A 24564-nucleotide genomic window follows, 5' to 3' on the forward strand; every position below is an offset into this window, starting at 1 on the left:
AAAAGCCTCTCCTTGCCTCCAGTTCTGGCTTCATCTGCTCTGGGAACCCCTAGCACTGGCCCTGCAAACGTTCTGGCAGCCCTCGAGCTCCTGATGTGTTTGCAAAAGCAAATGTTATTAATTTGTAATTCGTAAAGCATGTCCAGACTTCTCACGGGGGGCTGCTGCATTTGGTGGTGTTTCTAACTAATGGCTTTCCTCATTTGAACACTTCTGCTTTCTTTTTTGTTTTCTTTTTTTTTTTTTTCCTTTTTTCCTTTTTTCTTTTTTTTTCCCCCAGAATGCATTTTGTGTTTCTATACCATCTCTGGCCAAACCATCTAGCTATGCCAACCACCTCTGCACTTCTGCACCCCATTCTCTCCCAGCGTAGCACTTCAAGAGGAACACACTCAGTCACGCCCTTTCGCATTAATTTGGAAAAAGGCATGAAGTTTTGCCCTTTTTTGTGGGTTTCCAGATTAGCTGGTCCCTGAAATAGCTGCAGAGTGGGTCTAAAAATTAGTGTCTGTGTCAGGCCCTGTGCGATGTCCACCAACCAGATGGGATGTCACCCAAATTCCGCTTCACACTTGTGTTTCCTGCCCGTACTGCATCCCTGCTCGCCCTCTGGATACTGCCACCAGCAGGGACAGGCAACCAATGGTGACACTTTAATAGCGTTTGAATATGGGCTCAGCGTCCCCCGTTGCTTGTCGAGAGGGTTAACTTGTGCTCTGATGTGACTGCTAGTCCTTGTCTCTGGAAATGATCCAAAACCAAGCAGGAATGAAAGGGAAAACAACTCACAAGGGAACAACCTTTTTTTGGTTTTGTAGCCAGAGGGGAAATTTTGGGTTGCATTTGGATTTCGCGTTTGGGGGGGGTTGTTTTTGTTTTCTTTGCAAAGTAACAAAATTCTCACAAAACTGACAAGGAGAACAAAAAGGTTTACTTTTTTTTTTTTTTTTTTTTTAAGCTAGAGGAAGGGGGAAGATTCCAATCTTTTCATGAAGAGACAAAAATATCAGCTAAAAGAAAAAGATTTTCAACACCGCGTTTGGAAAATCTGTTAGAATAGCAAAGATGTAGCTCTATTAACTATACTTTCTCAGCTTTATACAAACATTTATAAAACATGAATGAATACCAGAGGAAATATTTTTATTAACAAAACATGAAAACACAAGCTTTTAATACCTATACGAGAAAAAAACAGTTCATTTATTTAAACAGCAGTTTAGAAACCAGAAACAAACCAAAAAGAAAAAAAAAAATTTAGTTACTTTCCTATGGATTTAAATTTTGGAGTTAAAAATCTCTTGATTGGCTTCTAGGGAAGCCTTAGGTCTGTAGCAATTCTCAGGAAACAGCATTGCTGACTGCAGCACAAAACAACTCAAATTGTGCTGATTCGGTAGGCAAAGCCCTTGAAACCAGCGGAGCTTGTGGAGGAGTCAGAATCTTTAGAAATGCCAATATTATTTCAAGAGGGGAGGAGAAGGAGAAAGAAGGGGGGAAAAAAAAAAAAAAGCAGCTTTATTTCCAAAAGGAGCAAAACTGGAAGGTAATTAAACTCAGCAGCATCCTAGAAGCCAACACAAGGCTTAAATTCTGAGTTCAGCTTGGACTGAAGCTCGTGGCTGAAAGCTGATACGGGCTTTTCCTAGCGCAGGATAGTTAAAGCGTGGTCCAGCAGGGCTGTAGCCTGGATATACTCTGATTTTGAGTATTCTGAGTGCTGAGACACAGCATGGAGACCATGCAGCGCTCTGGTAAAGTGTGGAGGGTTAGGAGCAGAGCGGTGGTTTGCACGCTGGTATTTCTGAGGGCCTCACCTCTATGTTAAAGATCATCTGGATCAGCCCACCTCGTACAAATCGCGTTTAGCCCGGACAGATTATCCGTGTTGCCCGGGGCTGGGCAAGGGCTGGCTGCCCCTGTCGAAAAGCACGAAGCATATCTGCACTCCAGTCTCATGCTCAGAGTAAGAAAAACTATTTTGAGAAGGGAAGAAAAACACAAAAACTCCTCTATCTTTCTCTCCTTATGGAGTGCTGTTATGAAGGAAGGGTGGTTGAGTACCAAAACCCAAGGCACGCTCTGGTACATTAACACAGCTGAAAATTTTATCAGCCACAGATGCCTTAACCTACGCCGCTTGAGCAGAACTCAGTTTGTAAATGTCTAATAAAGGACAGGATGGGCTTTTTTTTTTTTAACGAGATAACCAAGAAACGGGCTTTTTTTTTTTTTTTTAACGAGATAACCAAGAAACAGGATTTACTTCATATTTTAAGAAATTAGACTATATCAAATGTGTAATAAAAATATTTTCTATAGGATTTAAAAATATATACATATATAAACTACCTTAGTTTTTAATGCCCTGTTGATATTGATGTGGTCTCTACAGTATCTAAGTGTAACTAAGGGAGGCTGCCCAGCAACCCCCGTTGTACCTCAAACAGTGATTACAAAACTTGAAGCCTTGTCCACACTGTAAATTAAACCTGCTTGAAAACGGGATCTGAAACTGTCTGCTGGGCCTGATCCAGCACCCATCAATAGTCAGGCTAAGTCCATTCCTGACCACAGGAGCTGGATTAGGTCCTAGACACAGTCCCAAAATGACGTGGCTTCCACGGGCAATGATAAAGGCACCTGAGGGAGTTACTGAGACCTTTGAGGCACTTCCTGGTACAATAAAAAATATTAGATATTTTATTTAGAATATTTAGGGAGATTTAGAAATGCTCTTAAGATAATTTGGGCACATCTATGCTTCATTTTGAAGGGGGACCCAAACTGACTGTGTCCCGGACATAGAGTTTGCTCAGACACTGGATGTAGACTTTAGTCATGCTTAAGGGAGGTTGAGAGCTTGGGGGTGATGATGGACCAAAGAGCATTCGTGCCTGCATCCTTCCTAAAGCATCCACCTCCATATATCCCCCCGGCCTTGCTTGCCCAGCCCATGTGGAGGAGGTAAGTAGGCACCAGATCTTTCCAAGATTTTCTGTGTCAAGTGCCTGCAATGGCCCATAGGGCTGATCTGGCACTTTCATCAAAGACAACCTGAAACTGGTGAGGGAGGTGGAGGTGGGTGAGGGCCAAGAGGCACAGATCATGGTCTGGGCCTATGTCCACAAAGCACAGTGAGGACATGGCTTTGGGCTGTGCTTCCAACACCCAGCCGAGCACGGTTTGCATTCCTGTTTAATCCAGCACTGTGTCTAAAGCAAGTTCAGATTCACTTCCCATGCAAGGTTTGAAGCACAGCGTAGACAAGGTGTGAGGGCCAGATCCTGATCTAATGCAGGCAAAATTCACCATTATCATTGGCCTGAGCACTTACCCTTGCATTATACTTTAAGGTAGGTACCATGGGAGTTCTCCTGCTTCAAAGAGTTAATATAGGGGATTTGACCACCTGCAGAGGAAAGTTTCTCGCTGAGCTTTCGGTTCATTTGCTCCATGTGCCTGGTGTTTTTCCTGGCTTGCCGGAGAGACCTCTTGACTTTCTTGACCCGATCTCGCAGCTGCTTGTTGCGCTTCTCCAGCGTCGCCACCTTCTGCTGCAGCTTCTTCACTCTGTCCTCCTCCTCGAACAGGGCTTTCTGGACCGAGGAGCACATGAGCTGAGGGGACAGCAGAAACGAAATAGCAACAGGTGAGCTTTATACAAAAGCTTCTTAAAGCAAGGATTAATTCAGATGTTCCTTGAAACAGCTCATAGCTCTTCAAAAGTAGAATGCTTTTTTTTTAGAAGTTCTATTCTTTTTTTAACCTTTTTTAGTAAAATCCTCTCTTTTGCTTCTGTATTCAGATAAGACCCAAAATCATAGATCTTAATGATACTAGTGATTCACAATTACTTTTATGAACTGTTTTGACAGACCTGTCCAATCCACTGAGGTTACATTGAATTTATGGAGGAAGGCTGGGCCATTTCTGGTATGAAAGTGGAGTTCAGGCCAAGGGGTGTCACTTTTGGAAAATTCTAGATTTGATTCAGCTTAGCAGCCCTTCAGAAACTTCAGATTTTGACGTGAGCCTGCCTGTTGCTCTTTATGTCGATGTGTGAAATAACATATCCTGCAAAACACAGACCTGGTTGGTTTTGCCTTTTCAAGAACTGAGTTGTCTTAAATATCTCATGATATGGGCTTCTTTCAGCTGGAACCCTAAAGGGTAAAATCTCAGCAGCCTCTAGGAGCACTCAAGATCCCATAAGGTGGGACTGAAGTGGTTTTTGGGAGGGGTCATTGGCTGAAAACTGCCCCTCCCATTCCATCCACTACCAACGTATTGCAATATTACCCCCAGAAGGGACATCAGGCTCTTGATGTCCACTCATGCCTGTGGTTCTTAGGTTAAAAAAAAAAGGAGTTGGCTTCAAAGGTGCTGCACCCAAGGCATTACTAGAAGAGCAGCTCCCAGGGTTCAAATCTGCTGGGCTGGATGATGGTCCAAATGCAAACCATCTGTTGAACAATTGCTCTTCCTCTACTAGGAATGTAGTAGAGGAATCCTAGGATGACCCAGAGGTCTATCTCATCTCAGCTATATGTGATTGCCATGTTTACGGTCTCCTGTTTCTGACTTGCCTCCTGTTTGTAGGTGCAGCAATAGGAATGGAATGAGAAAAACCAGCTACAAAGGCTGATGAGTAGTTTCAGTGCAAACGAGTTGTGCTCCTGATGCACAGTGCCACTTGGGACAGGATTCAGCTGCCTTCTTTTAAGTGGCTAAAAGTGAAACTCCTCTCTCTTTTGGTTTCCCCTGTAGTGTCTGCAGGGAGAGACACCCTTCAAGAGGGTGATCTCCACCTCCTAGGGAGGCTCTGAACACGACTCTCTCGTTTCACTGACTACAAAGGCACCGAGTTCCATGTTTTCTACCTGGGCAACATTTTGCAAGCAGAAAAAGAGCAGGTGCCTGGGGCTCAAGGACAACCTCACCATAAAGTTTCTGATCGAAACCATCAAAATCTGTTTCTGCCCAGAGGGCAACGTACCTCCTTCCTTTTTTTCCTACGAAAAGCATCCTGAGATATTTTATTGTGCAAGTGGGACTTTCAGCTGATTGCCGCACTGGTGAGCTGTGAGGGAAGGCAGTGTCTTCTGCTGGATTTATCTCCTATATACATCTAGAATTTTTTTTACGTGTGTCAAGCACTCCTGGAGCCTGGATGGGCTTTCTCTGGCAGAACATTTGGAACAGACAAGGAATCTAAATAAACAAGTAAATCCTCACTGTGATGATGAAGGATTACATGTTTCTTTCCATCTTGCTTTGTAGTATTTTCAACAACTGAAAGTAGGGGAGGGAGCCCGCTTTGATGAATAACATTTTATTTGCTTTGGAAACCCCCAGCACCCAAAAACCACGGCCAGTCAACACAAACGCAGCAACTGTTTGCAGTCACTGTAAGCTCTTGTTTCTCGCGCAGAAGCACTGCAGGGCTTTGCTAAAAGGCAAACGCTTGCTCCGACCATCCTCTCACAAGGGTTCTCTTATAAATGCATGCTAGGGAGACTGGGAGCTCACAGATGAGGGCCAGAAATTGCACTGAAAAGGAGGGAATTTGGTTTTGATCACAGCTCATTCCAAGTGCTATTTGAAAACAGCCAGCACCTCTTGGCTTTTGTGTCTGCCAGACCCTCGCAAAACTTCAAGCAGGAGCTTGAAAGGAGACCACTGAGTTAGGAAAAGACATTTGTTGGGAAGACAGGAGGTGGAAACTCTTCTTCATGAGGGATTTCTTGCATTTTCCGTTGATGCAGTGATAGGTGTGGCGTATGACAGAGTTCCATGCAGAGGAAGAAACAATTTGTGCAGCTGAAGTGTGAGGCTGTGCAAATCCAACTGTGTCTCATCTGTCTGGGCTGGCTGGTGGTGGCATGGCAACGTCTGATGGCAGACATCAGGGACAGCATCAGCCTCATCCCAGAGGCACTCCCAAACCTTTTGAGGTTGGTCAGCAGAGGCAGTCCAGCCCTACAGAGCCACTCAGAAACTTCTCAAACACCATCAAAAACCTGGCCAGCTGTGGTGGTGCAAACCCTCTGCCCTTTTGGGCCACTCGGTACTTGGAGTGATTTCCCCCCTGACTTGGGCCACATAACAATACGATGGACCAGAATGCTACCTGAGACACATAATGGTCCAACAAAAAAGAAAGAAAAGGGTGGAGAGTAACAGACCAGAACGCTATGGCAACCCTTTAGCCTACCTGACTCCCATGCCTCCTATCATTTGGGAACAATAACAATAATTGATCACTCCTGACAATCATAGAATCATAGAATCTTCCTGGTTGGAAAGGACCTTTGAGATCACCGAGTCCAACCATACACACACACAAAAACCCCCTACAATCTCTGTCACTAGAGCGTGCCCTGAAGTGCCACATCTAGACGTTTCTTAAGCACCTCTAGGGATGGTGACTCAACCACCTCCCTGGGCAGGCTGTTCCAGTGCCTGACCACTCTGTCAGTAAAGTAATTCTTCCTAATATATAATCTAAACTTCCCCTGATGCAACTTCAGACCATTTCCTCTGGTCCTGTCATTATTCACCTGGGAGAAGAGGCCAACACCCACCTCTCTCCAACCTCCTTTCAGGTAGTTGTGGAGGACAATGAGGTCTCCCCTCAGCCTCCTCTTCTCCAAACTAAACATGCCCAGTTCCCTCAAAGAGAGGGGGGTGATACCAGAACTTCAAAATCTAGCAAGTTCTAGGCTTGCGCAACTGCTGGAAAGTACCAAAATATCCCACAGCCCAAGCTGGGCCGGAGTGGAAAAGTAGCTGACAAAAGTCAATTATCTCGGACCCTATAAGTAGTGATTCTAGTGAGACCCTTTGAGCTCTTCTGGATTGCAGCGGGTTGTGGACAGCATCTCCCCTGAGTTAGGATGCTGCTCAGGTGAACACCTTGAGGGTTAAAAGGCCAGGGCGAGTCAACGCTCTGGAGTCTCAGTTATCTCCGGCTGAGGAATGCTGATGCATTGTGAGTATTTACTCCAAATCTCGAGAAGAGGGAAATTTTAACTATAGGCCAGCATCTCTTTCATCCACCTCTCTTTCCATGTGTCTCTAATATACACATTAGCTCTAACGAGTGTGGGTGTTCTTATACCTTACTCAACCCAAAGGGTCACCCATCAAAAAGGTCAAAAATCAAAAGGGGCACCCCTCAGCTCATTGGAGTCGCCCGCTGCGAAGGGATCTTTGGTCCTAGCAGTTAAAAACTCATGTGTGTCCGTGCAATCCCTTGGGTGGTGTGAGTTGGGGCATTTGTGCTTATATGCATGTGTATTGGTTTGGGATACCTCACAGCAAGTTAGTGTGAATCTTGTCATTTTTGAATCTGTAATGAAGTTGCTGTTTAATTATTTTGTTACATCATCTCATGAATCCTTTAATCGGTTAATGATTAAGTGCTGCTAAAATTCAACCTCCTGATCTGCCTCAAGGCTGAGAGAGTTGGGGTTGTTCAGCCTTGAGGAGGGAAGGCTCCGGGGAGACCTTAGAAACCCTTCCAGTACCTAAAGGGGGTTACAGGAAGGATGGGGAGGGACTCTTCATCAGGGAGTGTAATGACAGGACAAGGGGTAATGGTTTCAAACTGAAGGAGAGTAGATTTAGATTGGATATTAGGAAGAAATTCTTTACTGTGAGGGTGGTGAGGCACTGGCCCAGGTTGCCCAGAGAAGCTGTGGCTGCCCCATCCCTGGAGGTGTTCAAGACCAGGCTGGATGGGGCTTTGAGCAGCCTGGTCTAGTGGGAGGTGTCCCTGCCCATGGCAGGGGGGTGGAACTAGGTGATCTTTAGGGTCCCTTCCAACCCAAACTATTCTATGATTCTATAAATCATCAATAAATTTTGAATTTCTGCTAAATCAATAACCATGTCAAATATTTCCATCCGCAACACCAACTCATTTGCTTATGCCCTTCCAGGTCTTCACTCTCCAGTCTGAAACCCACAGTTTAGTGCTTAAATTACCTGAAGATTTCCAGAGAGACCACTGGAACACAGTTATAATAAACAGAGCTACTGTCGGACGTACACAACTTTGCTTACCAACAGGGCCGGTGATAGGAAGAGCCCAGCTTGATAATTGGATGCCTGCCTGCAGTGGCAGGACTACCAGCTGGAAAATAAACTCTTTCCTCCTTCTGCATGGGGAAAAATAACAAGGCGGAGTCCTCACATTCTCACCAGCTGGTTACAAACAGCATTTTTCACAGAGCTCTGCAGTGAGGATGACGTTTAAATGTGAGTCCTGTCCTACCCTTGCTGGTACTGCTAGGGCTGCAGTTCACATGGGTGCAACCCAGATATGTCTGAACTGGTGCTGAGAACTGTGTAACTGCAACAGCTAAGAGCTCAGCACCGCCTGCATAACTAACCCAGCTGCTGAACAAATGGCTGAGAAGTTAGCCAGCCCTCGGTTCACGTTCTACTTGAATACCTCTTGTTTACAGCCAGATGAGATACCCTTGCATCCTATGGAGCATATCTACAGACAGGAATTTCACACCTCATTTTGTCTGGCCTCACGCACACCCATAAATGTGCACACTTTGCACTTGATGACCATCAAGATCAGACCTTAGTCCAAAGGCATTGCTAAAAGCTACAGAGAACTGGATTTTGTTTCTGGGAATGGCCTGTGCTCCTGTTCCCCACCACAGCTTGCCGTGCCAGGTACACTAGAGAAGGTGGGTGGTTATGCGATATTTAAGGGATAATGAAATCTCCATCCGGCAAGGTAAGTCACCGAGGACCCAGTTCCACTGGGTGCCATTGAAGGAAAGGATGGGAAAGGACGGATAACTGACAACTGCTATTCTTACAAGGTATCAACAACAGACAGTTAAGCAACAGCTCCGAAATGCCGCACGTAGCGTGGCATACATGCCCACCGACCTTGGAAATGGAAAGAAAGACCAGGAAATGGCTCCTCAGAAAATCTTATGGGTTACTTTTCTAGTTTTCCTTCAAAAGTTACACTCTCCAGTGACTCACAGTTCAGAAATGTTGTTTGTTCTGGAGATCTCTGTGTGCATGTCTGCTTGTTCCACAGTTTTGTTAGCAAGGCATCCTCAGCAGTGATGGAACTCGAGTCCAGAGCAGTACCAGGAGATGTAGTGAGAAAGGTAGCACAGCAAGAACCATACAGGTCCTTAGGATTTATCCCAGACAGCCTACAGCTGTGAAACTACAAATTAAATATACTTGATTATTTGTCTGAAACACCCTGTCACAAATGTACCCAGTTTTAAGTTTCACATCTAGATGATTTACAAAATCTGTCCATCTGCCGAACAAATCAGCACCGTAACAAATCAAACTGATTTTCTGACCATCACATTAGAGGCATGCGAGTCCTTTACCAAACACCATGAATCGATGCGTATGTACGTTTGTCTGACTGACACACACACCTGCCTTCTATAAGCTTCATTAGAATGGGACAGTGCCTAGAAAATGCCCCATGGATAAAGGTGCCATGGTAGTGTTCATCCACTACAAATTGTCCATAAATGGCTGAAGTTAGCATTACAGAGCTCAAGTCACTCAAAATCCAGCAGTGCCACCCAAGTCTTGCCCTTCGTTTATCGAAGGGAGTAAAGTTGAGCTCTAGGTAGCTCCTCCTGCATGGGGCCTCTGGGCAGCATGGCTAAAAAACTCCGGAGCCCACTACCTAAAAGTCTTTCATTTCAGGTCTCCTTAAAATACATTTCACATCAGATTGGTTTTGGACATTTAGATGTAGGGTGTCATCAGGCAAGACGTTTGTAGGAATGTCTTTAAACGTGTGGCAGTACAACCTGATCTCTGCATGGACATGATGTGTTTTTAGAAGAACTGGGCATGGGTCACTTTGGGTTCTTGTCCTCAAATCTTCCTCCTGACCCACACTGCTAACTGGAGCAGTGTCTGGCTGGGATACTCCTTCAGCATCCCAGACCCATCATCACCCCACCACAGCCTCTTGGGAGCGTCTGGTGGAAGAAATGAGGGCGTCTCTCTCTGGAAATGCATCCCAAGCACTGCGGGTTGGGAGCACAGCTCCTGCACAGCTCCTCCGCACTGCATCCCAGCGAGCTCACCACATGCCCCCACCGCTCTCCTCTTGCTTTTCCCTGATATAAATCTGCTCTGCAGAAAAGGTAAAAACTGTCTGCATTTGCTGCACTTTGCCTTGCTGCTCTGTGCTTTACCGCTGTTCAAATTATATAAAACATCTTAAACAGAAACTTCACGCAGCATGAAGTGCGTACCTCCAGTTCTATTTGCCTCAGCACAGCAATAACTCATGAACCCTCTCTCAAGGGGCCCGGGAGCCAATCGTAGCTCCTTATTTTTCTTTAACTCCACCAGGATTTATTTCCCCAACCCTGTCTGCGCTTTTAGCAAGAGGAAAGGCCCTGTGCCCTGGGGAAGCTGATAAGGACACGATACAGCTCACGCAGATGATCTTCACCTCTCCTGAGCAGGGAGGTCCCCTTTGATCCCTGCCTTGCCGTGGCCACATTTCAGACTCTGAGCATCACTTTCTCCCTTTGTTCAGCCCCTTTGGGCAGGCTTCGTGGGAGCGAGCTTCTTGGATGGAAAGACGGACGGTGCGGCAAAGGATAGCAGGAGGAGTCTGGCAGCTGAGGGTATTGGGTTTGGGATGGAGTGACTTAACCTCCAGTTACTGGGACTTTTTCAGCCAAGACTAACACTCCTGCTGAAGTGTGGAAAAGCCCCTGTCAGCACTGTTAAACGGTCGTGTTGAGGGAAGTGGGGGGGGGATGGCAGTGCTGGGTTAAACCCCCTCTGCTTGCTGCAAGACCGCACCTTTCAGAGGTACCAAATTGAGGTCCCGAGGGCACATCCAGCATCACTGGCCTTAATGGAGACAAGCTGGGATTTCACCCCAGGACTTCATATGGATCACCAAGAAACATAAGACCTGGATGTAGAAAGAAATAATTGTGGCTGTTCTTATCTTAGTTATCTTATTGGCCGCTGGGTCAGCATTTGCTGTGGGAGGTGTAAGGCTTGTGGCACAGTCTCAAGTTAATTCAAAATAGTAGAGATGGGGACTTCATCGGGGTATGAAGCACTGCCTGCAGGGAGCCTCTGCCAGGCTACCCCCACCCCAAAGTGTCTTGGCACTGCGAATGATGCTTTTCTTCCCCATTTCACTGCTCACGAAAAGCAGATTTTCACTTTAAACTCCTAAGATGAAGCCAGTCGAGGCAAGTCGTCTCACCTTTCCCAACCATCATTGGAGAGGAATAGGCATATCCAAGGTCAGACTTCTTGCCGTACCTCAGACACCTACCTTGGGTGGACCACTCTGGGGGACCCCTCTCCATTGTCTAGATAACTAGCTCAGACTGAGATGGATCCCACCCCAAATCCCATGAAATGGCAGCTGGCATCACTGACCACCTGTCAGTGGTATATGGATAGTTTTCTTGGAGTCGGAAGAACCTTGCCCTGGAAACGGACACAAATCCATGTCCACAGAAATCGTGAGTCTTTAAAAACAGCCCTGTTTGTTCCAATCTCCATCTAACCACTGCTTGGTGGAAAACCACCCGAAGAACTGTTGGAGGCTCTGCCAAGGGCAGGCATTGGACTGTATCTTGGCAGGTATCTTGGGTGATACTTGGCCCTGATGTCCTCCTGAGCAGCTGAGAAGGGCCCATGAACCTGGAAAATGTGAACAGTGTTTACAAGCTGATACCAGGTGACAGTCACACTCAGTTCCCTCTGCCAAGATTAGAGATAGAGGCAGAAATGTGTCTCCATGGTTCTTGGATTGGTCACCCAGGAAGGGACCAACACCTTATTCCCTATACTTGCCAAGTTAAAAAAGGCTATGGTTTAAGAAGACTAGAAACCACACTGATCAAGAAGACAGGAAAGGGGAAAAAAAAGGTGTAGGGTATGAGCCAGGCTGCCTACCACAGGCACCTCACTTGTGCCAAGTGAGCAGATAAGTCAGTCCCAACAGTAAATCCCTAATTTCCCTGCCCAGGCAGTGGCAGACAGAAGGTCTCCAGGAAGAGAAAAATAAATCAAGAGGGCAGGACCTCACTCTGGGGCATCTCCAAGTCCCATTCCTCTCCTCGCTGACCATGCAGGCAGCGAGGGAGGCACACCAAGATCCAGCCAGCTGCTTTTCCCTGCCGCTCCGAGGCGGAGGGACTCCGTTCTTGCCTTGTTTCCTTTGAAAACGTTCCTCCGAGCGATTCGCCCAAGATGCCACAGGAATGCAGCGGTGGATCTGGGAGGGGAACGGCAGTGAAGTCTCGTGTCTAAGTGGTTTAGCAGGAGTAGCCGTCCTCCTCCTCGCCTGGCTGCAGCTGCTGAGCGTTGGGCTCGGTGCTCAGCCCCACCAGCCCCATAACTTGTGCTTTCCGCACTTCCCAGAGCTTCCCAGCCTCTGGCACTGCTCCCGGCTTAAGGTTGGGCAATGCACACTGACTGGGATGGTCAAGGCTGGGGCAACCAGAGGGTCTTACAGCCATCCCAGGGGTTTAGTCCCCGGGAACAGGCGCTGCCACTCTGCCAGCCTCTTTGCTGAGACCCACGTCACCCCTCTCTGACCAAAAATACTTCCACCAAAAATACTCAGGGTGGCCAGTGAAATAACGAACCGTGGGGTGGCACACGCTTCCATAGCGTGCAAAAGCAGAGACAGGAGAGCCAGGACACAACTCCTGGCTCCCCGCCCCTATTGCAGGGGGTGTCCAGAGCTCGTTGCAGGGGCAGATGGCTCGTGGACTTCGCAGCACAGCTATTTGCAAGATATAAATTGCAAATACCAATCAAGGCAATGCAGCATCTGCTGTGGTTCCTTCTAGGTACCATGCATGGGTGGTAGATACTCCTGATACACCTCTGTCCTCTTCCTGGAGAGTACACGGTGCAGGCATGGGCAAAGCTGCTTACTTATAGGTAAATGACACTGAATGTTAAGGTGCACTACCCGGCTCAGCTATGCTGAGCTTAAAGGAAAATGTTTTGAGTAAGGAAAAACAAAATGTTTTCGCTGTTGCTAGAAGCAATTTAGGTGCCGAGGACAAATGTGGTTTTAAGTCTACCTTAAAAGACAGGCTGCTTCATAGATTTCTGCAGTTTGCCCTGCCTGAATGCTGAAAATGACGGAGTTGCTGCTTTTTCTTTTTTTTTCTTTTTAAATTTTTTTTCTGTCTCGGAGCTAGGGTTGTAGTTTCAGCTGGGCTTCAAAAGTCTCTGTAAGAGGCTTTTTTTTCTTTCACTTGTACAGAAACTTTCCATTTCCACAGCCACCAAACTTTCCAAAACTTGCTATCCACGTTAATGTCCAACTCAGCTTTTCCCCACCTAGTATTACTCTTATCACAATAAAACTAATTAGGTCTGATATGCCTAAAACTACTTTGCCAATATACCTTACCTCAAGCGTATTGTTCCCCAACTGAAAGTTTCTGTGTGTGACCGCGTCTCCATCTAAACTTGTTTTACTTGGCTTGTATTTCAATAGGATTAGGTCACCGTTCCCCCCACACATACACACAGCAAATTAATTAAATACCGAGGCAGGGATAAAACCAGCAAGACCCAGAAACGGTGTATTGTGTCCTTCCCTCTCACTGATGGGAAGGCAGGGAAATGAGAAACTGCTGATCGGAGCAAAGCAGACGCTTTGCTCCTATTTATTGAAATGTCGGCGTTGGTTTTTGAACGAGCTGACTTCTGCTTTGTGTTACAACAGCTCCTAGAAACTTCATTTGATTTAACGGTCCTGTTCAATACACAGCATGCACCCTATAGCAGGGCAGCAGCGAAGGGAGTACAGCACCTTCAAATAAAGCATCCCCAGGTGCCGCTGAAGCCAAGAACCAGCATCAGCTGGTGTGGAAACGTATTAATCTTTACCAACATTAATTGACATGACAACAACATTAGTTTAAACTGGGGTTGTACCCGGTTTGGGGCATTTGCTTTAAGTATGGTTTACTTCAGACTGATGTATTACAACTCGTAGGAGTTCTCTGGGGGCCCTAACCGAGGTGATGGATGCTCCGGTGTGGCAGGTGCTGTGCGGATGTCTGCAGGCTGAGGTTTAGATTAAATATAGCTATTAGGGGGACAAAATAACAGGTGGGAGGTGTGGGCTGTGAGAGGATGGGGGTGGCACATGGAAACAGTGAAACAAGGTTGATTAAGGGCTTAATGAATTCAAAACCTCCTGTAGGTAAGGCAATGCCATACCCCCGTGTACCCCCCCGGCAGATTCAGACTGCAGATGCTCAGTGCCCACATCCTCTGTTGCTGAGAAGAGAAGGAGTGGGATCGGTAAATATATAATAAAGTATATTTTATATATAATATGAAAAAACCTTCGCTTCTCTGTCACCTCTAAGTCAAAACGGGGAAAGAGAGAGGCAGAGCAAACCCCAGCCGGCGGTGGATGGGTATTTGTAAATGACCACAGTGTGACTGCAAAGCATGAAATGCCGCCTCCCAAGAAAGCTCAGAAACAGGGACATTTACCCTAAGTGGGGTCCATGACTCCTCCCCAGCAAACACATCATACCTACAGGAAGCTTCATGCACAGGAGAAGAACCCCGGCTGAGAAAGGCAAATGTTTAAAGTTAATGGCAACATCTATAAGAGTCATGTTCCCCTATAAATCCCTCCACTCTGGACATCTTGGCTTCATACTTCACAGAAGCTGCTGCAGCTGAGCTGCCTTTACAAACAGATAGGATTTCCTTGGCTGCAGGCTCAGCTGGAAGCCCCGAGCCTGCACTGCTGCTGCGCAAAGCTTCTGGATGTCGAAGAGCAAAGGCAGGTGCCCCGGAGCAACCTGCCGTCCCCCAGCACGGCTGGGAAGCAGAAGCATCTGCATCGCTCCTGGGCGTCTGTAGGAACTGCTGGAGAAGTTTTACCACATTTCTCAAGTCTTTGCGGGTGCGGGAAAGCGAGGGGTGTGCAAAGGGCATACTCAGACGTGTATTTATCTGTGCTTGGTGGGTCCCTTGGGGTAGTCTTTGCACCACCCTGCTTCATGTATCTAACCTACATGCTGGGTAGGAAACATTGGTTTTCTGGGCTCTCTCCACAGTCGATGGAGAGACAGAAATTCCTTCGGAGGATGAGTCAGAGAAACTAATTTAGAGCAGGGGAACAGGTACTAAAACAGAGCCGAGTAGTATGGAAACAACTCCATACTTATTTAACATTCTTACGCACGCAGCCGGAGACGCCCCTGCCATGGCAGGAGCAGGACAAGAGGCTCTAACGAAGCTTTTCCCTGCAAGCAACAAGAGATCTGCGAAACCTTGAGGGAAATGACGGCAGCAGCATCGAAATCAGGCTGGATGAAGCACAGCGGCTTGACGAAGGGCATCTGCATCTGCTCCCGAGCTGCTCTGCAAGCCCGGAGCAAAGAGGAGACCTCGGCAAGAAGCTGTTTGCTCTGCCCCGGGCAAGAAGCCTTGGGAGAGGTGACGGAGCCAGCAGTGACGAAGAGGCACACGCGTGGCAGAGGAGCAGGCTCAGCCCTCGTCCAAGCGCGGAAGTGCCACCAGTTGCCACAGCGGTGAAGTGGAAAAGCTTCAGCGAGGTTGAAGAAGCAAAGACAAAGGGATGGAAAAACAAACATCTGCGACCCGCAGGCGCTCTCTGGCTAACGTCAGCGCGTGGAGAAAGGAACCGAGGAGGCAAAACGCCTGAGAGACTAATCAGCAGCTCTGAATAACAAGCTCCAAGCACTAACATCTGGCTGACGGGAGCTCGCTGCTACTCAGAGATATTCCCGTCCCACCGGGAAGCTCAGAGCAGCCTGTCCACAACCCCGGCTGCTGCGTGGGCTGTAAATCCTGAAAGGGCCCCAGACCACCCTGGATGCAATAAATGGGCAACAGGCTACTCTGAGCATGGCAGGGTTTGGCAAATAACCAGTCTTCAAGGTGCAGAGACATGGTATTTAGGGGACCACCCTCCTGCTTGCCTGTGCTTGAACGGCCCTAATCATTCGGGGCATTAACGTCTGTTTCTATGAGTCAAGAGCTGCTGTTTTACTCTAGTGCAACCCCTCAGATAGGGTCCTGTTCCTGAGCCAGTAGCTCAATCCTCAGTAGAAATTTCGAGTCAGAGAAATATAAGCCATAGTTGAAATGGAAAGTCATATTTAATGGCCCAGATCTCTCCCTGCTGCTTTGCCGTCCTTCAGATACACACAGCAGCAGCAGCAGCAACGCCCATCATATGCTGCACAACCTACTTGTACAGGGAAATGCTTTTCACACAGGACTGGTTACAACACCCATGGAAAATAAGGTCTTAAAGTAAGCGTGAGCCAGGTCTCCCCATACACGCAAGCCTGGAGCCCCCTCTCCAGCCTGATTTCTGGAGGAGGAGGGTTGCAGCCACAGCTACACCTGACAGATGCCCTGCGGTGAACTCTTCCCTGCAAGCATCTAGATTATAGAGCACGCACTCCACCGCTGGTTAATGTTACGATGGTGCCTCTCGACTGTTTAATCCTAAATTAATAGTTGTGTCGGAGCGAGATAATTACATAGCGAGTGCCACACCACCGCACAGCGAGCACATGGTGATAACCTCTGAGCTACACTGCAATCACGCGCTACTTTGCTTTTTGGCTCTTTTGTGAATAACTGCCCCGTGCTCTGTAAAATCTTGTAAAATCCTGCTGTCGTCTGCACTTACCTGTATAATCTGCTGTTGTTCCTGGCCAAATACTTAGGGACAGGTCGCAAATGTATCCCCATAAGTCACAGAATCACAGAATCTTCAGAGTTGGAAGGGACCTCTAGAGATCATCTAGTCCAAGTCCCCTGCTAAAGCGGGATTGTCCAGAGCACATTACTCAGGGCTGCATCCAGGCGGGTCTTGAAAATCTCCAGAGAAGGGGACTCCACACCCTCCCTGGGCAGCCTGTTCCAGTGCTCTGTCACCCTCACTGTAAAGAAGTTTTTCCGTGTATTTGAACGGAACTTCCTATGTTCCAACTTGTGCCCATTGCCCCTCGTCCTGTCACCGGGAACCAATGAAAAGAGTCTGGCACCATCCTCCTTCAACCCACCCTTTAGATACTTATATGCCATAATAAGGTCTCCCCTCAGCCTTCTCTTCTCCAGGCTAAAGAGTCCCAGCTCTCTCAGCCTTTCCTCATAAGGGAGGTGCTCCAGTCCCTCAATCATCTTAGTTGCCCTTCGCTGGACTCGCTCCAGCAGTTCCCTGTCCCTCTTGAACTGGGGAGCCCAAAACTGGACGCAGTATTCCAGTTGTGGCCTCACCAGTGCAGAGTAGAGGGGGAGAATGACCTCCTTCGACCTAGTGGCCACACTCTTCCCTATGCAGCCCAGGATTCCATTGGCCTTTTTGGCAACAAGGGCACATTGTTGGCTCATGGATAATTTATTGTCTACCAGGACCCCCAGATCCTTCTCCTCAGAACTACTTCCCAGCAGGTCCACCCCTAACCTATACTGGTGTTTGGCATTCTTCCTCCCCAGGTGCAGGACCTTGCACTTGCTTTTGTTGAACCTCATTAGGTTCTTCTCTGCCCAGCTCTCCAGCCTGTCCAGGTCACGCTGGATGGCAGCACGGCCCTCCGGAGTGTCGGCCACCCCTCCCAGTTTGGTATCATCAGCAAACTTGCTGAGGATACACTCTGTCCCAGTCTGTGTTACCCTTTGTGTATGCATGTGCGTATGAGGTCTTTAAACCTGATCATGAAATTAATTTTCTCTATCAGCCCGAAATTCTTCTGTGGATATTCATTTTGCTTTTCTCATGTTTCTCTGACACAGAAGTTATCTATACTTTCACCAGCTTTGTATTGCATCACTTCAGCCATAGCAAGAGCCAGGATCTGGACAGCCCTGAAGAGAAGATGCTCTGATTTGTCCCCCACCCCTCCTGCGGTAGCAATCACAGTATCCGCACCAGACACCATCCGCACAACCCCACAAGAACTGCCTAACACCACAGTAATAAAAAAAAAAGACAAACCCCCCCCAAAAAACCTACAGAGAGGAAGCCAGGACCTGGGCTCCAGTCTAGTCCCTTAACTAGGACACTTTCCTTGTCTTTTTGGCAATGGTAATTTTGGAAGAGCAAAATCGCAATTATTTTGAGCTGCATTATCTGAACAGCTTGTTCTCATTAAGCAACACGCGCACTTCACACCTAATCAAAGAGGGCAGATAAAATGAATGCACTAATCAGAGGAAAGGAACTGGATGTCTCCACTACAGAGAGGGCAATAATCAGTTAGGGGAAAAGCAATCCCAGTGAGAACTAGTTTCTCTGCGCTTCGATTCTCCGCCTCCAAAAATGGGGATTACAGGATATCTGTGATGTACAGAGTTTTCTGAGCTGTTAAACCAGAAAGGTCTACGTTCAGAGTCTGGATAGTGTGGGGACAAGAGCAATAGGGGTGCCAAGACTCGCGGTCAGATACTTCACTCGCATGCAGAATGGTCTTGGCGCTTCTCTGTGCAAATTCAGAGTACGAGCCCAGAAACCACATTTTTCTGTGAAAGATGCTGCTAGGCATTGCCTGCCACTGCAGCCTTGTCTCCAGCAATCTGGAAACCCATTTTCCAGTAAGGATTCTAGATAAATTGCCTGGCACTGGAGCTCATGACTGGTTGACCTTTCAATAATTAGGGGTTTAGTCGACACAAGTTTGTAATATAAAAGTTGCATCTCTGTGTGTCACAGAACAAGGCATTTAAATTATTAAAGGGGAACATTATCCAAGAAGGGGAAAATCCTGGCCCTGCGGACACTTGGTTTAGGTACGTGAGCAATATCCTTGGGATTTGGGTATGTGCTGTGTCACATTCACGACAGACGGGAGGAATTTTCAAAGCTGGGAGGATCGCAGATCCCACTCGAAACCATTGGACACTTTTGGAAATGTCCCCATGTGTCTAAATGACTTACAAAAAGTTTATGTTTTCTCTGAAGAGAAGGGTAACGTGGTTAAATGTGCTGCAGTCCTGAACCCTTACTCCCTCAGATACTGAAGACAAGAGAATGAGCTGTAGGTGATGTACCCAAGGCTTCGGTCTCAGAAGTTTATGGCACTGGGAAAAGAGGGATCTCTGTGGCATGAAATAATGATTATTATCTCTATATTTTTAATGCTTATTTGTAAACTCTTTTACAAAGACAGACCCGCTCACCTTAATGGAAGTGGTGTGGCGTTGTACAAGTGCCCAGTAGGTTGAAAAGGACTAAGAAACAGTGGACTCGCATTTCACAACCCCCAGAAAACACCTCCTTTTGGGAGCTCAAGGGCGTCTCACCAGCTAAAACCTGGTCCATTTCTTAGTTGATGAACATGGTCATGTCATTATCTGCCATCAAGATGGGACAGCTGTGCCCTCTTCTTGGTGCATGATCACCGACTTGGCAACGGGCATTGGAGAGGGCATGGGGATGTTCATATTTCTGCTCAGCTCTAGACGTACCCAGCGGAGGATGCAGACGGGTAGGTGTTCTAGCCCCAAGACAAAAAGGTTTCAAGTATGACCGAAGGGACAACTTCCAGCAACTGCTTTCATCGGGACATGGATTACAAAACCAACCGTTCTTTAGGCACCGTTTACCAACAGGCACAAAACAGTTGCGAACATTTGGGCAACAACATGCCAATGGCCACACCTCTTATTCTTCTGGATCTAAGGGTCAATAAACCAGCAGAAAAGCCAGCAGAAGAACATACAAGCGGTTTTTACAGGAAGGGAAGGAAACATTTATTCTCACTCTTCGTCTAGGACAGAAATTAATAGGAGTTTGAGCGAGTGTGGAAGAGCACAGCAAGAACAGGGCACAAAGCCTCTGGAGGGACTGGTCGAGACCCTTTCCTGCAGGTATTTGAGGACTTTCTCCATCAACCAGATGTGATTTAGGGTTAATACACATAAACCGCAACACAAGCTCAGCTGGAAAGACTGGATTATCAATCTGTTTAACCTGATTCCCACCCAGATAGATCTCTCAGTTCTGGTTCGGTCTGTTTAATCCTGTTAATATGTACATCGCTGCACTGGCATACAGCACCTACATTTCTCAGAGCAGCCAGTGTTAGTGAAAGAGAACGAAACTGGTGATCTACACTGCTCCCTCAGGATATTCGTGAGGCATTTCAAGTGAAGAAGCACAAAAACTCATAAAAAATTGCATCATTTCAAGTGTTTTTCCTTCCATACGCTCCCCACCCTAGAAATCCTGCCACTTACTAACATTTCTGTATTTAATCCCTTCCTAAAATAACCTTTTTCCATTGAGAAATTTGCAAGTGTTTGGGAGGGGGAGGAGTTGTTTGCTGTTTTGATGGAAGGAGAGAAACCAAATTATTTCCTGGCTGGGGCTTACGTGTCAAGTTTTAGCTTGCAGCCAGATTTTTTTAGCCAAGTTATAAAATCTGAAGATAATTCCAACTCTCCTCCTCAGTGATTTTTACGAAGTAATTCTTGATATGTGCCGAAATAAAAGGAGACTCCGCACTATGGAGGTTTTTAATGGAAATGAGGAGACCCATCCCTGCACAGAAGGAAAGGGCAGGAACATATGCCACTGAGCAGAGCTGTCAGAAAGCAGAAACTCAGCCCCCGCTTACTAAAAATTGGTGAACATGTTGATGAACCTGTGCCTCTGAAATGCTTTGAATGCAAACTGAGAGCAAGGCAGAGGTTGCACTTGACCATGGACCATGAAGCTGTTTTTCTCGAGGCATCAGGCTTTTTGGAAACTTCAGAGCAAATGCCTTGATGTGATACCTGGCTGTCCTGGTGTTCTGAGGCTATTCAGTTCAATGCTGGTCAGCTGGATGGTGTTACGGTCATGTCTCCCAGGAAAAGGACACAGAAATCCCTCACTAAGCCATGGGCAATGTTGTACTCCTCCATCCCTTCTGCCACATTTCTTATGTCAGACCAATGCAGCAGTGATGGCCTGACCTGTGCCTGGGGCAGTAAAGCAGCTGGAGCATGCTTATAAATACTGAAAGGGGGGGTGTCAGGAGGATGGGGCCAGGCACTTTCCAGTGGTGCCCGGCAACAGGACAAGGGGCAATGGGCACAAACTGGAACATAGGAAGTTCCATCTAAACATGAGGAGGAACTTCTTTCCTTTGAGGGTGGCAGAGCACTGGCACAGGCTGCCCAGAGAGGTGGTGGAGTCTCCTGCTCTGGAGACATTCAAACCCCGCCTGGACGCGTTCCTGTGGAACCTGCTCTAAGGTGACCCTGCTCTGGCAGGGGGTTGGACTAGATGATCTCCAGAGGTCCCTTCCAACCCCGACCATTCTGTGATTCTGTCATTCTGTGTTCTGCCTGTGGACCAACTTGAAGGGAAGAGAAAAGAGGCAGCGGAGATGAGTAACCTTGTGTGCCAGAAACCCACGGTAAGACTTGGGTGTCCAAAAGACAAGGTCTCGGGTGAGACTTACTGTGAAAAGTCTGGGGCTGTCAGCTACATCCACGTTAGCAAGTCAGTTGGAGCAAGAGGAACATATCATAGAATCATAGAATGGTTTGGGTTGGAAGGGACCTTAAAGATCATCTAGTTGCAACCCCCTGCCATGGGCAGGGACACCTCCCACTAGACCAGGCTGCTCAAAGCCCCATCCAGCCTGGCCTTGAACACCTCCAGGGATGGGGCAGCCACAGCTTCTCTGGGCAACCTGTGCCAGTGCCTCAACACCCTCACAGTAAAGAATTTCTTCCTAATATCTCATCTAAATCTCCCCTCCTTCTGTATATATCTGCACACTGAAGTTCTAGATCTGTTTGGGAGGAGCAAATATATGGGGAAAGGGGTGTATGAAGGACCAGCTGTCGATCCTTTGTGTTCCCACTAGGAGCTGATGTACAGCAGACGGGTTCCTGGAGCAGCCTGGCTGTGTTTCCCCCAGGAGAAATCTACTTAGTGTGCACCAAAACCTCCAACTCATCGGGCTCATTCCCTGTCATGAAGCAGATTGCAGTGCTTTGACATGACTTCTTGACAAACCTAGGACAGCTGCTATTCCCACAGGTGTTTCCCCTGAGCCCCGTGGCTTGGGAAAACTTCAGAAAACAGTAGCCCTCACAACCATTGCAGAGCCTCCAATCCTTCCTGAGGGGCCGGTTCCAGCCTCTCAAGGTCTCGGCACTGGGCTGGTGGGGGCCCCTCGCAGCTCGGCTGCGGACAGGAGGTGGTGATGAATGTGCAATGAGGCTCCAGGACCGTGTAATCCAATTGTAACTCAGAAATAGCAGCTGGCGGCTCCCCAAAGAGACATCTACCACTGGAGCTCGCTACATTTCTCTCCCTGAAGTCTGACTTGAAAGCTCAAGCGAAAAAGAGAGCTGGCTTGGCTCTAAAATAACCCGCCTGTTTCCCTCTACTTGACACACTGCAAATCCTTACCGGTGCTGACATCCACACTCTCCCAAACTCCCACATTTTTTAAGAACAGTTGAACCAACAAGTGCTGGGACAACGCAGAGCCCATGAAGCCACCTTGGCTGTGTTTTAATGCCTTCTGGAAAGATCCTAATGCAAGACAGACGTTCATGATATGTTTGCACTTGTAACTAAGCACTGGCTACACTTGAGCTTGGCTGTAATGAGCTCTCCCCAAAATACCGCACATGAGATGCAGGCAAAGAGACAGGGAAAGTGGTTTCAGAGTTACATGTGAAGGAAGGCAGATGTCTAGAAGTAAGAAGAAGTGAGTAGATATGAGGATCCCCATACTGCCTCCCAGCTCTGCTACTGACTGTCCGCACCTTAAAGCCAGCAAAAAAACTGTTTTGATACTCCAGTTGGGAAGTAAGACCCTGCGACACAACCAGAACATGATTTTCGTGTACACCATGAGACTGGAGCTGGACTGAGTTCAGTAAAAGCCACAGATGTTCAGATCTACTCCAAAATGCCAAGAAATTGAGTTTGCCGTGACCTTTTGCTTTGTGTGAGGGGACAGGGAGTGACGTATCAGAGGAGACGCTCTGCTATAGACTCAAGGCAATGAGTCGAAGACTTGCTTACATGATCAGGTGGTAATTTGGATAAGGTGACAGAAAGGAGATCAAAAGTAATGCAATAGCAGCTAAAGAAACTGCCATTTGTCCAACAGCCACATGTCAGCTTACACATGCCTTTTGAAATCGGTGGTATCATTGTTGGATAGGTGTAAACTCACGTCTTAAGTCACTAATTTGAATACTTAAATTTAGTGACGACTGTTGAAAATGCATGCCACATTTCCCACGCATCTCAAAGCTTAATTATTCAAGGCCATTTCAGACAATTAGAGTAAAACTTACGCATATGTAGCAATAATCAAGAAACAATTATAGGGACAATCCAACATAAACACCAGTTGATTCAATCACTGGGCTGCACCCAAAAGTTCAGGCTCCTCCTAGGGTTTGCAGGCAGCCCTTTGCCTCTTCATTTGGCCAACCCCAGACCCAAGTCTACTCCAGAGAGCGGTGAAAGAAGACCTCACAAAGCAATGTTCCACCTTTACTGCTTATCAAGGTAGAGTAAACTAACAAAGCCGCTTTTATCCAAAAAATTCTGAAAGTGACTTCAGATTTCAAACTCATTTATTGCTTTATTTTTGTACGTATGAGTCACGGTTCATGAAGTCGACACAAAATCGTACACAGGGGAAGAGGAAAAGGGAGGAATCCTGTAATAAATTCTACGTTACCTGAAAAGATAGTTAAGTATCTTCTAGTATCAACTCCCTCCTGTGTTAAATAGCAAGGGCTTATACGCAGTTATACCTAATCAGTTCTGAGCGGAGTTTTGAATCATGGATGTTGACACAGTGGATGCAGAGTTGCCTGGACTTTAAAAATCCTGGTTAAGAAATAATGAAGTTACACTAATGGCCATGCAAAGCATGTCTGTAGGAAGCACAGATGGGCCTTCCTCCGTCTTCATCCTCTGTGTGTATTATGCATTAAACCACTCTATGCATTACAGCACACAACTAATTCACACACAGCATCTGCGAGGCTTGCAGAACTTCAGAGGAAGAGGACACAGCTCTGCTCCGCTCTGACAAAATACAATCAATTCACCGTTACGGATTTTCCATGTCTTCAAAGGCAACGCGGTGTTATGGGGCACTCTCGCTCCCTGCAGTCAGCAAAGTCAAAAGCTTCCTGAAGGCAACATCAAAAATCCCTCTCCCTATTTCCCTCAGGATGCCAAAAAGAAACCCCGTAGCAGCCGTGAGCAGATGTTATTCCAGCACCCCTTTCAGCAGCTGCTGGACACGTCCGAGCGCGGGGCTGTGCCAGCAGGACCAGCGTGATGCATCACTGCACCCCTGGCCGGTGGCAGGTCAGCAGCTTGCTGCAGACCTCCAGCTCCTTCCTGCTCCTTTTTTCAAACCTCACGGTGTCAGCTGAGTTGAACCAGTTTTCTGGACACTTTCCCATTTCCTTACTACTTCAGCAAACAGCACTGAGGGTGCGAAAGGGCTCAGCACGCATTTTTAAAGGAACCCAGGCCTGACAAGCACTACTTGG

General features: G+C 47.2%; 1 protein-coding gene across 1 annotated transcript in view; it reads right to left on the reverse strand.

The window, feature by feature from the left end:
• Nucleotides 1–914: 914 nt before the first annotated feature.
• The window catches only part of CCDC3 (coiled-coil domain containing 3), a 47182-nt gene continuing 23532 nt past the window's right edge, over nucleotides 915–24564 (reverse strand). The window contains exon 3 of the mRNA XM_074573303.1: nucleotides 915–3620. Coding sequence (XP_074429404.1) covers nucleotides 3345–3620 — 276 coding nt within the window. The 3' untranslated portion in view covers nucleotides 915–3344. The remainder of the gene's footprint in view (nucleotides 3621–24564) is intronic.

Source organism: Larus michahellis, chromosome 1 (genome assembly GCF_964199755.1).
Source record: "Larus michahellis chromosome 1, bLarMic1.1, whole genome shotgun sequence".
Classification (NCBI taxonomy): Eukaryota; Metazoa; Chordata; class Aves; order Charadriiformes; family Laridae; genus Larus; species Larus michahellis.